General features: G+C 39.6%; 1 protein-coding gene across 4 annotated transcripts in view; it reads right to left on the minus strand.

Moving 5' to 3' along the window:
* The window catches only part of BMPR1B (bone morphogenetic protein receptor type 1B), a 172,770-nt gene that overhangs the window by 9,947 nt on the left and 146,458 nt on the right, over positions 1-16,365 (minus strand). Inside the window, exon 1 of one of the 4 annotated variants that reach the window (XM_014582509.2) lies at positions 6,263-6,419. The exons of the other annotated variants lie outside the window; for them this stretch is intronic. Coding sequence (XP_014437995.1) covers positions 6,263-6,386 — 124 coding nt within the window. The 5' untranslated portion in view covers positions 6,387-6,419. Of the gene's footprint in view, positions 1-6,262; positions 6,420-16,365 lie in introns of those variants that run through there. 4 annotated transcript variants of the gene reach the window in all.

Genomic DNA, 16,365 nt, shown 5'->3' on the forward strand with positions numbered 1-16,365 from the left:
ACCTCAGGTCACACACCTGGCTTTTTGCACACTGCCCCAGGATGGCAAAGCATGTTACCAGGTCTGTATGTAAGAAGATGGTCACTGCTAACCACAGAAGGATGTCTAACCGCAGAAGAAACATTAAGGATACTTTAGTACATTGCATTTACTAAAGACATAGACTAAGACCTTCACATTTTTGAAGTAAGGATAGTTAAAATATCTTCAAAATTTTAAAGGTCTTAGTGTATTCAACTAACTGAGCAATTCTTCAAATATTGAGTAATTTCTACTTAACTGTTGAGAAAATTTCAACAAAATTGATTATTTCTATGCCACAGTATCGCAGATAGTTTTAGAAATATTTATCAATAAAATCATGCATAAACCTGACAGAAAAAAATGATGAAAAAAAGAAAAACCCAAGAAAATCAGGCTATCAAACAATTTCATAGAAATAAGTATTACAGGGAACCAGCAGTTAGCGTAATGGCTATGTCGCTGGATTCCCACGTAGTCGACCGTGGTTCGCGTCCCAGACCCGGTGGCTTAAACTCATGCCAGGCACGTGTGCGTGCGTGCCCAAGATCCCAGAGGAGAATGGAGGAGAAGGGATTGCGGCATGGCCATCCCCCCTGGGGGGGTGATTTCTCGCTTTCTGTCTCTATGTCTCTCTCTGTCTGTCTGGCGAGCGCACGCGCCCTTACAGTGAAAATCTCTCCAAAAAAAAAATAAAATAAAATAAGTATTACACTAATATGGAATCTCTTCTTACAGGAAATAAGCCAGCATTATGATGAGTTTCTTTAAACTACTTATTTGGACACAGTGGCCAATAATTAGCTAGAAGTCCCATATAAACTTTAAAAAAAATAACATACTAAATAAATCAGTTCTTTTTAAAAAATATTTCTACATTTTATGTTTTATGTACTCTTCCATGTGATTTTTACAAGAAATTAAACATAATTTTTACAGAAAATACAGAATAAATTAAAATGTAAAAAGAAAATCATAATACTATAGATCAAGGATGCTACTTGCAACAGTTAAATTTTGTCTTCAGTATTCATCCATTACTTCCTCAAGTACATTATAGTTATGCTTAGTTTTCATTATTTTTCTTAGTAATGTTATCATTTCAAAAATGCCAGAAACAAAAAGTTTTAAATTGTGATAGAAAAGATGGCTTTATGGGCCATAGTGGAGAAAATGTTGACATCTGCTTACAAATTAACACCTAGCAATTTCTATGAATAATGAAAACAATCTATGCAATATTAAATCTGTGTATAATATACTGAGAAATGAACACGGTTCTCTAAAATTCGCTGGAAAATGGCATATTATTTTGTGTCACGGAGTCTATTAATAATCTATTCTTTATTCCTTTTCCTACTTTCCTTCGTTTTTTAGAACTCTGAATATTCCAAAACTTAATAAAATTTTGACTGTCTCCACTATTCTGCACCAGAGGGCAGGCAGGAGCAAAAAAGAGAAATTGAAATTCTTATCACATAAGTTTGCAATTTAAGCATCTTGGGCACAAAGGCTAGTGGAAGAAAAGTTTTAAAGTACTAAATTGGCTGGCAACAACTTTGGGAATGACCCATCCTACCCCTATTTATACTGCTATGATAATAAATAATGCAAATCAATACCCATTTCTTTTCCTTACAAAATTAGCTTAAATGCCCACATTAGTTTGCTCCTCCCCCCACCCCCTTTTCCAAAAAGCCTATTCTACACAGCAATAAAACTTGAATCAGCAATTAAAACAGAGTTAATCTGTAAAATAACTGTTAGCGATATCAAACAGTGCATTTAGACAACGGTTTTATCTTTTTGCCACTTAAATTTGAATCATTTAATTCAGTTTTAAAGATTATAATTTACGGGAACCAGCAGTTAGCGTAATGGCTATGTCGCTGGACTCCCACGTGGTCAACCGTGGTTCGTGTCCTGGACCCGGTGGCTTAAAACTCATGCCGGGCGCGTGTGCGTGCGTGCCCAGGATCCCGAGAGGAGAGTGGAGGAGAGGGGACTGCAGCGTGACCATCCCCCCTGGGGGGTGATTTCTCGCTTTCTGTCTCTATGGCTCTCTCTGTCTGGCGGGCGCACGTGCCCTACAGTGAAAATCTCCCCCCCCCAAAAAAAAAAAGATTATAATTTACTAAGTTTTTCAATTCAAAAAGTCTGACCTTCATTCACTGCCTAACCTTCTTTCATTATGCTAAGGCATTTTCAAATAAATCATCTTCTATATTGTTTGCAGCAAAAACCTAAGAAAAAAATACACAAACAACATAAAACCAAATGATTAATAAAAGGTTGACATACATGCCAAAAATTCTCCCAGAGAGCAACGAAATATGAATATCACTTTGACTAAAAATTACCAGAGCAAAATCATGAGGAGGGGAAAGAGCTTTGTGTTGTTAGTGGTAAAGTTACCTACACAAGAATCCACTTCCCCCAAGAGTCAGAGGGGAGAGCGACAAGGGACATGCTATGCTGGTGGTAAGCTCTTTCTTTCTCTGAGTGTGAGACCACAGATAACAAAGGAGCACCAGCTAAGATCACCTGGACCAGGCAGTGGGGTAAAACACCTGCACCAGGCTAGAGGGTAAAACATGGGCTGATTCAAACCCCAGCTCAGCTCCGTCCTCATCCTCACTAAGTGACCTTAGCAAATGACTCCGCCTTCCCCACAGATGAGGAGAGGGCAGCGTCACCTGCCGGGAGTGCAGAGTGGGTGAGATCACCCGTGCAGAGCATCTGCCACACTTCTGTACACAGCGAGAGGCCATCACAGTCAATTACCGGTGTTTTCTGTGCTGCTGCAGCTTCCTATTCAATCCTTCGTGTCTGTTCTGGCTTTTTCTCTTTTCCTATCTCGTTTTTTTCCCCTTTCCCCTCCATCTTCATCCCCTGTGTTTCTACCCTTCCTTTCCTTCTCCCGATCCTCTTTTCCCCTTCCTGATTTTCCTCTTCCTCTTCCTTTCTCCTTTGCTTTACTTCACTTCCTGTTACTTTCTCTCCCTTTCTAGACTCACCGTTGTGAGCAATAAGTAAATAGATTGCATATAGAGCATTCTGGTTTAAGAACCACGTTGCTATTCATTTCCTCCCTTCTTGTGGTACATTTGTTTATACAACAATTAATCATTAAACCCACCTCAGTAACACCATGGCCCAGAGTACTTAACGGTACACCCTAATGAAAATAAACCCCAGCTGGTAAGACAGATCAACTACATGTGAAACATGGTAAGACAAATCAGCTACATATGGGAAACCAAAACAGTATATGAAAATAAAACATGCCACAACGCCACACGTAACTGTCAGACGTAAGCCCCACATAGGTGTACGTAGAGGGGAGGTTATTTCGGGGAGCAGTGACCACCCAACATCTCTTATGGAAACCTAAGTACCAAACCCTGGGATAGTGTCAGTTTGTCCTTTCAGTGGCTCATAGTTGACACTAAAGAGCAGATGAAGAGAAATGCACTCATTTTAAAAGCAGGAAATGTGCTGGCTCTCTAGAAACTGAGGCTTGTATCTTAAAATATTTCTACATGCTTCTGCTCACAAGCAATTGCTCCTCTCTCCACCATATGCATGCATCCACATTTTCACATCACTCACATTATGCTGTCTAATCATGGTTTCAACATTTGCTATCATAAAAACCCTGGCAAGAGGCCCCAAAACATCTGGATAAAAAGTGAAAGCTTCGAGCCTTCTGATGTTGTATTTTATGTGATGCCAGATGATGACTTAAGTGAAACATGAAAACGTAAGTATTACACAAATGGCGACAGGCAACATACACATTTAAATTTGTGTGTTTTCACAAGAACCTGCGACAGAGTCAGGATCCCGAGCATAATAACAGATTATGTGAGCAATTAAGGTTTTTTGGACATCGTCTTTGCCATCTTTAAAGTTAAAACAAAAGTCAGCCTTTCCCTTAGGTTTTATTACGCTTGTCAACTTAGAGACACTCAACCAAAATGCTTACATAAATTAAAAATCCTTGATAGTACTCTAAAACACAACTTGGTTATATATATTTTAATTTAAAAAACTACATATGAAAAAATTAACTTGACAAGCATGTAAACCTTGATGTGTAAAGATATTTAACATCAAACTGAATCCATACCCATAAGTGGCATAATCACAGCTGTGAGGATGATTAAATTAAAAAGAAATGTTTGTAATGTTTTTGCTGTAAGGCACTTGTGCGATCACTGGTGAAAGAGCTAGACAGAAAGTAAGAAATCACCCCCCCAATGGGAACGGCCATGCTGCAGTCTTTTCTCCTCCACTCTCCTCTTGGGATTTTGAGCACGCATGCACATGTACCTGGCATGATTTTTAACCCATCAGGTCAGGACTCGAACCAGTGTCAATCATGTGGGAGTCCAGAGCCTTAACTACTATGCAACCGGTTGGCCCAATCTCTCTGTATTTTACAGAGACACATTTGCTGTGTCAGTTCAAGTCCCGTTGTGAGCAAAGAAACCAAGCTATGATCTCTTTGAGAGGCACCCAGGACTTGGCAGCTTTCCAGACCAGGAGCTATGGTTTTATTCAGTGGCGTTTCTATCAATGTTCTGCTTCACAGACTTCTGAAGCTAATTGGAGTGGATGTTCAACTTGCCACCACACCAAAACTCACTCTGCAGTTTGTGAAGTACTCCCAAGACAGCCTGAAGTATAAAACCACTTCGAACAAATTCATAAATGTAAAGACGAGAAGCAACAATGAAGCCAGACATGAAACCAAATCTCCATGTTCATGCTATCCTTTCTCCCCCACAGAAAAAACCTGGAAAGCGTTTAAGATCTCTCCATTTCTAATCCTTTCTGTATTCTCTATTTGTATCACTGTTAAAGCATGTTTTACTTAAGGTGTACACTAACTAAAACTACACAAGTATATTGCTATTTCAAATGTTTAAATATTTGAAATATAAATAGAGAATATATATTTTTTAAAAACCTAAACTTAGAATAGACTACTATCAAATACGATCACAAATGAGTTTAAAGACCTACCTCTGGTGAAATAGTATGGAATAATACCATCAACAAAATGAGTTGAAACAAAATCTGAATTTTAGAAATCCATCATAGTGTTTTAAGAGAGAAACTGTTAACTAATGAAGACTGTTTGAAACTTGTAGTGCTACTCATGTGTCTTTGTTTCACACTGCAAGATAGATAGCAAAAGTATATGAATTTCTTTCTTTTTTTTTTTGAGAGAGATTTTTCAATTTCTTTCTTTTTTTTTTTGAGAGATTTTTGCTATAGGGCTCGTGCGGTCGCCAGAAAGAAAGAGAGAGAGACAGAGAGACAGAAAGCAAGAATTCACCACCCCCCCCCCCCAGGGGGGATGGCCACACCACAATCCCTTCTCCTCCGTGGGATCTTGGGCACGCACCCACATGCACCCAGCATGAGTTTAAGCCACTGGGTCCAGGACTTGAACCGCAGGCGACTACGTGGGAGTCCAGTGACATAGCCATTATGCCAACTGCTGGTCTCAAAAGTATATGAATTTCTAAAACATACTTGCCTTTAGTTTTTCAAGTATATACTTGTCTTGCAAGAACAGTTTAAACCCTCTTGGTCAAAAACAAATGACTTAGAAACTACATTTCAAAACATTCATTTAATCAACTAATAAAGTTATTAAATTTAATTGCTCTAAAACATAATCTGGCCTTTTAGAAACCATTTCAATATTTCACATTTTTAACATCTCATAGTTTAATTTCATGTTTAATTCAATGGTTTGCATTTTATATCTGCAAGAAAGCAACTTTGGCTTTTATCACCTATGAATTTAGAGTTGTATGCCATAGATAGGAAAAGAATTCCAAAACTCAACAATGAAATTACACTACAAGGACTTTACACAGCCACAACACTTGATTTTAACCATGACAGTGCCAGACAATATGTAGAGACAAGCCCATTCTCTCCAAAACACACAGCACAAAAATTAATGTGCGTAAAAGGCTCAAACATTTCAAAGTGACTTATCCACTGCTAGGAGAGTTCCACTAGACTACATTTTCATGCCGTGTGATTTTTGTGTATAAAATTTTTGAACCCCTTGAACTTCCCATTCCATCCTCTATGCCAAGAAGGACTTAAGTTCTAACATCTTCTTACTGTGCCAGAATTGGCTTTACTGATCTTGCTTCCATGGGGTAGGGGAAATACAGCCTCTGTAAGATCGAAAGCTGCTTCCACTACTCACTTGGGATTTCTGCTTGAGATATGGCTGCCAGGTTCCCTGGGATGAGAGACATGAGGAGGCAGCACAGAACTGCTAGGCGTTGCCACTGAAAAGCCCAGCACCGTAGGCTGCAGTAATCCTGCATCTGGGATGTGTCATTCAGCAGTTAAGACGTGCAGTCCAGACCATGCTTGACTAACACAGCTCAGCTGTTTTTCTCAGTCCTCTCTTTGATTATAAGCCGGCAAGAGAGATCATTCTAGTCGGGCATTGAGCTATAGGCAGGATCCGTGGCATAAGACAGTAGAAAGGTAAAAAAGAAAAGAAACCTTGGAATCAAAGAGAGAGAAAGAAGCAAATCACTACCTGGTGGATTTTGTAACCCTTCCAGACAGCTCTGAGCTGCCTCTGCTTATGTCCAAGGCAGAAAACAGTATCTACAACTTAGCATTTAAATATCTCAACTTCTGTTTTTGAGAAGATCCTTTGAGCATTGGGAATATTTCAAAATGGTAATGTCTCGATTTTATCTTAAAATAAGCACAATTTCACAAATTAGTTAGCTACACCCTTACAAACCTTTTTTTAAAGAAATTTACCTTTACTAAATGTCAAATTCCTTTTACAGTCTGGAATCTTTCAAAATAGAGCATAAATTAAAGACCCAATGATTGCCATTAGTACTTCCATCTTTCATTAAATCCACTGTTACCATTTGACTTGACTAATTAAAAATTTCTATTTAAATTTATATTTAAGACACAACTACCCTACTTACCCTGTAGAGTTAAATCAGAATAAACCACTCATTAGAACCAGCATAAAAATGCTAGCAAGCCTAAATACACTTAAGAAATAATTACCAAACACAGGCTGTCTGCAAAGGCCTTAATGCTCAAAGGAATGAATAAGAAATGGCCACAAAATCCATACACTTAAAATCTAATTAGAGAGACAGGCCTAGAAGTTACCAATTTTGTTGTTCTTTTGTTATAAAAAGGCTGTGGACTATTCACTCACACCACGACTTTCACTTCATTCTCTTTTATATTCCGCATTTACACAAAACCACCTGTCCCCCAGGCTAGTGTCTGTGTCATTTCAAAGAAATAACCTAAAAACTTATCCAAAATACAGATACTCTTTCCTAATAACAGATGGTTAAAAACAAAAACTTGGGGACCAGCAGGTGGCATGGTGGTTAAGGCACTGGACATTCCCACATGGCTAACTGCAGTTTGAGTCCTGGACCTGGTGGCTTGCTTTCTCACTTTCCCTCTGTTTCCCTCTGGTGAAATTAAAATAAACGTATAAATAAATAAAATTAAATAAATAATTCTTTTAAAAAAACCTTGAAATACCAATGTCATTTTTAAAATGCAAAACTAGCTTACCTGTACAGATTACAGAATATCTATTAAGCCATTTTTATTCTTTAGCTACTAATTATCTGTGAAGCCAAAGCAGTGGATACAAACATTTTTTTGGAAAACAATCTCTATATATGTATCAACTATATATTAGGAGCAACAGGACCTGAAGAAATTCCTACTTGCAGGAGAGCATTCCTTCTCATCAGAATTACACCAGTCTTACAGTTTTCCCCTACATTCTGACATAAGCACCAGAAATGATACAAATTCCAAGCTCCATATAACCCTGAGTCCAACCTGAAGGAAGGACAGGACTTGGGAGGTGTGCTATGTTACATTAGTATTTTTTTAATTCTTCCCATTCATCCTATCTGCACATCCAAAGTAAAAGAAGATAGCTGGATACCGGGAGGTGGCATGGTGGTTAAGGTGCTGGACTCCTAACGGCGTCATGACCACAGTTCCAGTCCTGGATCTGGCTGCTTGCTTTCTCACTTTTCCTCTCTCTTTATCTCTCTGGTTAAACAAAGAATAATAGTAAATACAAATTAAATAAAAATAATCCTCAAATAAATATTAAAAAAAAAAAAACAAGACAGCTGAATTGGGTCCTAGGTATGGAAAACACTAGGGACAAAAGGAAAAAAAAAAGCCTGACATGATAATTGGCCACTAAAATAGTGCTGAAGTTCTCCACTGCCATCTACTTTGCTTTGATTTGTAGGAATGAGATGGTCAAAGGACAGTCGCTGACTTCTGGGCAGAGACACTGAGGAAAGATCTGAATTGCACTATGTGACTATGATCCTGTGTTATCTGCAATCTGGCATGGCACACACAGAACATTCTGGCCCCATGCTGCACGCACAGTCCCTCTTTTGATAAACAAATGGCTTTTGTTTGCAAAACATTCTCCAATGAGCATTTTTGTATTCTTATTTGTAAAATATTAAACATGTAGTAGCCTCGAAGGTCTGCTCTTTTTTTTTTTTTTGTTTTTTTTTTTTGAAAGGTTTTCGCTATAGGGCACGTGCGCTCACCAGACAGACAGAGAGAGACATAGAGACAGAAAGAAGGGTATCACCCCCCAGGGGGGATGGTCACGCCGCAATCCCTTCTCCTCCATTCTCCTCTTGGGATCTTGGGCATGCACGCACATGCGCCCGCCGTGAGTTTAAGCCGCTGGGTCCAGGACGTGAACCGCAGTCGACTACGTGGGAGTCCATCGACATAGCCATTACGCTAACTACACCCTCCCAGAGGTCTGGTCTTGGAAGGCCTCACTGATTTTACCTTTCCTCCTTTATAGTCTTTTATCCAATGCATATGTATCCCAATAATGTTCTCACCCACACATTCTATTCCAAGGTCAAATATTTCCTCCTACCTTTGTAAGATAATTATCAGCATGGGCTCTCAAAATAGGTGAGTGACAACCCAAAAAAGAACATCGAAAAGCTTGAATCTGAGATGCTCTATGAAAAATAACTACACCTCATAACCTCCTTCTTCAGATGTTTCTGTACTGTAAGCCACACCAATACAAGACAGATTCATCTGTGTAATATCTTTTCACCCTAAAATATCTGATTAGTTAGGAATATGATCTTAAATTTCAGTAACAGAATAAGAAAGTAGGAAATACACTTACTTGCATTCTATTTAAATGACTGAAGAGTTTCCTATCAACCATGATACAACAGGGAAACAAAGACAATGACCATCTCGAATGGTCACTTCAGTCTGAAAGTTTCCACATCCACAAAGAACATATGATATCAAACAATATGCTTTGCCAAAATGTATTCGCTGGTACTTTAGTTATGTATTTTCTGTATTTACCTACAGAACAGCCAAGTCTCTATGCACAAACCCAGTACATAATCAAGAGAGATTGGTAAAACCTGACAGCTGGAACTCCTGCAGTCCCCAAGCTTGCTGATCCTCTCACTAGGAGGGAAATCATAGCCCCCCAAAAGATAAAGAGCATGATGAACTTTGACAATGAGTAGTCTCCATGTATGATACATTTTTAGTAAACAAAGTTATTAATCTTCTTCCCATCTTTCTTGGAGGACAAATAATCTTAACGATTGAAAACATAGTGGCTATTTGTTCTTTACTCAACATTTCCTAGTGGCCCCCATTCTGTATCATCAAGTCAGAGAGCGTGAAGAGAGAACTATTCAAATGGCACAAATTATTATTCACATCATCTGGAATAAACAAGTACTTCCTAAACTTCTTCGCCCCTAGCTCTTAGAACAAGGCACTTTGTGACAGATTTGTACCTGCTAAAATCATGATCAAGGACACAGAGGGAAAGAAGTCTGTCCCATGGGCACCATCCCCAACAACCCACCCACCCTGAACGGTGCCCCACCCTTGCCTCTGTAGAGCTCAGGGTCTCCTCACTAGCAGGAAAGTGTAAGCAGAGAGATCATTCCTTAGGACAGGGAGACGCTAGCTGATAATGAGGGCTCACTTCAGGAGCTATTCCACTATAAACAAAGGGCTGAAAGCCATTTATCTGCATTTTAGAATAAACAGCAGAAACTACTCAATTAAATGGATTGCAAAGAATAAGCTGCTGATGCCAAACCAAGAGAACCTTAACTCTGAAAAGAAAAATCTGTGAATTTAATAAAAAATCAACGTGGGAACCCAGGGATGCTAAAATAGAATAGCATTCAGCATTTTATTTTATGTGAGATAAACACAATGTATAAAATATAAAACACACTTGGCAGTATATATTTTAAAAGCCCAACTAATTTAGTTATCAAAGTGATTGCAAAGTCGTTTGAAATTCCAGGTAAATTTACTGAACTTAACATTATCCCTAAGGGACAACATGTATACTAAAACTTGGCCTATCACTGCATGAGAAGAAAAACTCAACTCTTCCTATTAACAAACTCAACTATTATGACAGATGATTTCTAAATGATTCCTTTCTAGAGAAAAACATACGAGTGCTATTTGACACCCAAAATACATACATTGGGTCATTGGGAAAATCATGCTGCAGTTCGGCATAGATAAACATAGAAAAATACATCATGACTCCCCCAATGACCTCATACACATATGTTTTGTATTTATATTTAATACACATAGCATATAAATCACGTAATATATATCATATTAAATATGTATATTAAATACAATACATTGCAGCACCTTGGAGACTGTATTCCACAAGTGATTAGAAAGACAGAAGATAAATTGGGGTCCTTACTGCAGGTACCACATATATTCATATATTTAAAGCACTACTCTTAGAAGTTATTTTTCCTACTTGTCAGAAAACAAACCAAAATCTGTTCTTTTTCACACTTCCAGATGTCAGGAGCTTCTCAAAACAATTCTGAGGTCAGAGAGGAGAACACACAGGTGTGTGTTATGTCAACTCTTGAAAGCAACTGAAGGTTAGCCTGGAACCCGATCCCTCTACCAACACATTCTTGTGGGCATTACAAACGCTCCCCAAAGGAACACGACACTAATGCTGACTAATTTTTAAAAAAACACCCCAAATCTCATTAGCTCCATTCCCTGGCAGTATTGTTCAAAAGCATCTCTGCCAGTTACATCAAACTCAGCACCACCTCTTACAAAGTCTTTCATGTCCTCTCCAATATCACCTCTTCGGTTCAATGTCACTGGCAATACTATGGGGTTGGACGATAATAAAATATTCTATATCAACGCATACATGTTTTTGCCATATCATGAAAACTATGACTACCCACAAAAAAAAAAAATGTTAGGTTATCAGTGACAAATGCTTAAGAATAACTGTTCACATTAGTGGCCACTGATCTCAGGGAAACAATGATATATTTTGACTACTGGTAAAACAGGGCTGGCACAGAGAGAGAGAAGCTGTACCTTTGACTCTGAAGTTACCAGTGTTCATGCTAAAAAGCTGTATATTCAAAAACGTGCACTGAATACAAACAGTAACAAACAGGGCAGGTTCTAATTTTTTTAAATTATTTATTTATTTTATTCATTATTATTATTTTTTAAAATTTTTACCAGAAACAGAAAAAGAGAGAGAAGGGGAAAGTGAGAAAGCAAGCCACCAGCTCCAGGACTTGAACTGCAGTTGGCCGTGTGGGAGCCCAGCACCTTAACCACCCCGACACCTGCTGGCCCCAGGTTCTTCAGTTTTAAAAAATAGTGACAAGAAGAGAATTCTTACCATTAAATAACTGATTCCAAAACAAGATTACAAAAAAATTTTACCTACCAGTAAAATCACCTAATCATCAGGGAGTTCTGATTATGTTTATTATTGATCTAGAATAATCACATTTTATACTTTAAAAATTGTCACTTTAACATTCATTCAAAAGATTCTGTTTTTATGTAGCCCTTTCCTTTCAGCACACAAACACATACCACGACTGGGTTGACAGTGAGGATCCACAACTAAGTATTCCCATAAAACCTGTCACTTCCTGCCAAATGTTCCTAGTATTTTCCAAAACTCGAAAATGTCATACTGCTGAACAAACTCTCCAGCTAATGATAGAAAATCTAAAACTTGAAATGTTTTTTCCCTTTTTCTAAGACCATTGCCCAGTGCTTGAAAGTTCAAGCCCCAGAATAAGAGCTCATGCTCAGAACAGGATGTCCTGTGGCATTTTAAATTTTTGCTGCAGTACCAGTAAGTGGCTGACAAACTCTGTGAGTATGTGTGTGTGTGTGTGTGCGTGTGTAGGATTCTGGATATGCACACATGTATGCTCAGCATGGTTTTCAATCTGCTAGGTCCAGGACTCAAACTATGCAGCTGGCCATGTGGGATTCAGCTGCTTTAACCACCACACCACTGGCTGGCCCATTTGTGTGTTTCATATCTACACATAGCACATCTCTCAGCTTTACTTCTCTCCTCAGAAGCAGCAAACCCAGAGGCCTTCTCTACTACTATTCCACAAGGCGTGAAACAGACAGGGGGCTCTCTCCTCTCAGGCATCTGTGCAGAATATGTGTTTCATAGATCCTTTACTGCCTCCTCCATTTGGCTCCCAACCCCCAGTGGTTTCACAGAAACTTCAATATTCTTCAAGGCCCAGATGTATCCTCTCTTCCCTCCCACTCCACTGAGGAGACAGGAAACACCAGGTGTGAAATGTCCCTGCTGCCCCCCTCTGCTCCACATGCCACCCCTCACTGTCTGGGAACGCTCTTTCATCCTTGCTGCAATCTCCAGAGAGCTAACCACTATTTGTCTGCTGAATCTCATCTCTTCTCTCACACCCAGATGCACGGCCAGGCCCACAGTCCCTCTCAGGAAGGACGATTTGCCTTCAAACATTCCTCCCTGAGTTAGGATCAAAGAGCGGTAAAAAAAAAAGCAAAGGGCGTTTTTCCCAGCCTAGATCAACCCAGCACTAGAAGGGTTTTAGGACAAAGAGAAAATGAGCATATTGGGGTGGGGGGAGGAGCAAGAGCACCCTGAAAGGAAAACCTGAGATTTTATGCTTGTGCCTGTATATCAAAATGTAATCACCTATGTACAAAACATGTAACCAAGCACCAATCCTTACAATAGGCCAAGTCACACGTGTAACGGGGTAACCAGACGCCAGACAGGTGCAGGACCCAAGGTGTCCAGCTCCAGCTCAGCTTCTGACTTGGAGATCTCCAGGATGGCTTTGGAAAACTGGCCCAGTGATGACTGACCGAAAAAGGCTGAGGCAGTAAACACAGTCCTGGATACATTTGTCAAAGGAACACCAGGTGAATGAATTAGATTACCAGAAAAGACACAAACACACCTGTCCAGAGTAGACACTGAGTGTGAACAAAATGACCCTGAGCCATCACCCTAAGACAGCCTGCCACTCAGTGATTGCTTTCCCATGGCCACATTCCCAGGCTGTGGGTTTTAGGACACAAATAAAGCAGTAACAGATTTTTTTAAGGCTTTTGTTATTGAACGCCTGCTATCACCAGAGAGGGAAAGTGAGAAATCACCCTCTGGGTGCATGGCCACACCACAATCCCTTCTCCTCCTCGGATTTTGGGCATGCACACACACATGCCTGGTGTGGTTTTTGAGCCACTGGGTCTGGGACTCAAATTGCGGTCAACCATGAGGGAGTCTAGTGCAGTAACCACTACAGCACCCACTGTACCCAATAACGGATGTTTCTAAAGAAAAGAATTGTGCAGAAAGCACAGTTAGCTGCTCTGCCAACCTCAAATATTGCAGAATGGTGCAGCAGGTTACACCCCAATCTACTTCCAACTCTAGCCTGCTTAATAAGGGACCTGGGTAAAGAACTTTATGCCCCTCATTGCCTAAAGTCATAGCTACACATGAACAGGAGGAATAAAACCAAATCCAAACCCGCCTGGCCACAAATACAGAACATCATTCCCACGATCACCTACACATACGCTATGGCTTTACAGAAACACATCCTTATAAATATAAAGCTATATATGTACACACACAGACATACAGACACAAACGTCACATGGCTCTCCAGAGTACTGTGTGTCCACAGAGGTTTAATGATATAGACTAGGTCATCGGGAAAGCTGTGGCATATTTTTCTGTTTTCTATGCAAAAATGCATCATGACTTTCCCGAAAACTACATATATGTATATACGCATATATATATATATATATAATGAAGTATATCATGGAATACATACACACATACGTACACACACATTTTTATGTGACTATATAGATGAATTTCACACCTGAGTTCAGGCAGATTTTAAGGCTGAGATCTCCACTTACATAAGGAGGGAATATTACATTCATACAAAATTACCTTCTTGCTGGTGAATTTCCATTGTGAGTTACTAAGAAAGGAATCTGGATGGCTGGAAGAAGATTATGCTAAACTAGAGAAAGAGAAAAACGACAGGACGTACCGTCAAAATCTAACAACAACCGTAAATTTCCCAAATTAATGTATTCGTGTACTCTGGAAGTAACTTGCCATTCCCTCGAGCTTATTATTTGCACAAGGTATATTTAAATAAAAGTTGTGTTTTACTCTGACACAGCATATGAACACTGTTCACCACATTTTAAATTCTCCTTAGAAACAGTAAGATGCGAGTAACTTGTAAAGAAACATTCGACAGAACAGTAAACGGTGAGCCGAAGCCTCAATTCCATCCTCCCTGAGGCATTTCTGGTTGTGGGCGAAGAGAAGAAGCTCCGCTGGCATAGATTCTAAGGTCATTCTTTGAACTCTAGAAACCACCAGAAAATAGTGAGCCGCCCTGAAATCTCATCGGCCGGCCTAGGAGCTGGGCTGTCTGACCCTGACTCTCAGAAGCACGCTCCTATTCCAAACATTTCCAGTCCCTTTTGCTTCTTTTATTACTGTATTTTGTGCCTCCCGTGCCCCTCACACACACTCTTTTTAAATCACTGTAGCTTAACTCCTAACAACTATTGAGATTAAGAATTAGGAGGAAAAATCTACATATTAGCCACAAAAATCAGTTAGTAACCATGGAAGGTTACAGTTATTTATTGTGTGGTTATTTATCATGACTTTGCTGACCTCCTTCCAACTTGTTTGTACGTAGCTTTTGATTTCACGGCCTCTGAGCTGGATGGCTATGTAGAGGTCTTCCCTGAGATACATAGGCTCTTTTAGTCTGGGCTAGCAAAAACACAGAGGGCAGCTAAGAAGAGCTGAGAACAATTATGTTAACAAATACTGCCTGGTTCAAGGCAAGTTAGGGGAGACATTGTTATATATTTGTATATACTGAATTATCCAGCCAATAAAATGAGACTGTGGAAAGATAAATTCTCCATTCTCCCTTTACTTCAAACACATTATTATAATCCTACATAACTTTTACTTTGCTAATAGGAACTCATTTTCCCCCTTCACCGCCTGCTGACCCATCTTCCTCAAATCTATAATAGGAAAAGAAGGTACTGAATATTACACTAATAAGATATAAGAATCCCATTTTTGCCATTTATTAGTTGTGAGACCTTAGGCAAGTTTGGCATTTCTTTTGGTCTCAAACACTTCAGAACAATGGAACTTGCGCTTCATGGAGTTTGGGAGGTTAAACTGATGTACTTGTTCATCCATCCCCATTACGTGTTTATGAATCTCATTTAACGTAACCCTCCAAACATTGTACCATGTAAGTGGCACGACTGGCAGCTGAAGGACTGGGGCTGGGAGAGGTCACTTGCCTAAGGGCAGATGAGTGATCAGCAGACAGAGGGGGACCTGAGGGCTTGCGCTGCACCAAGAGTCATGATTCCTCTGGGCGCAGACCCCAAATGTTTTGTTTTCTGGACCCCTTTAAACCACCAAAAGTGACGTTTGAGTGTGTGGATTACAATGTTCAGTTTACCAGATCAGAAATGGAAACTGAACAGTCTTAAAACATATATAATTCGGGGGGGGGGGGGGAGGACTTCATTATATTTTACTGTATTTTCAACAAACAGTGGCACTGGGCTACATGCTGCATTTTCCCAAATCTAACTGAGAAGAAGAAAGATACCTGCTTCTGCTTCTGCACCCGATCTGCTGCAGCGCATCATTATGGCTGACAGCTGGTACTCCAAAGCCTTACACAGATAAATAGAAAAGGAGGGTTTTTAATAGCCTTTTCACTTAATAGCATTTATTCTTTGTCATCACACTAAAACTGGGCAAGGAGGACTCTCTTACAGATTAGTTATGGTGTAGGGCTAAAACCTTGTCAGCAACACTTACATATTCTC

This window comes from Tupaia chinensis, unplaced genomic scaffold (genome assembly GCF_000334495.1).
Source record: "Tupaia chinensis unplaced genomic scaffold, TupChi_1.0 Scaffold143631_1, whole genome shotgun sequence".
NCBI classification, from domain to species: domain Eukaryota; kingdom Metazoa; phylum Chordata; class Mammalia; order Scandentia; family Tupaiidae; genus Tupaia; species Tupaia belangeri.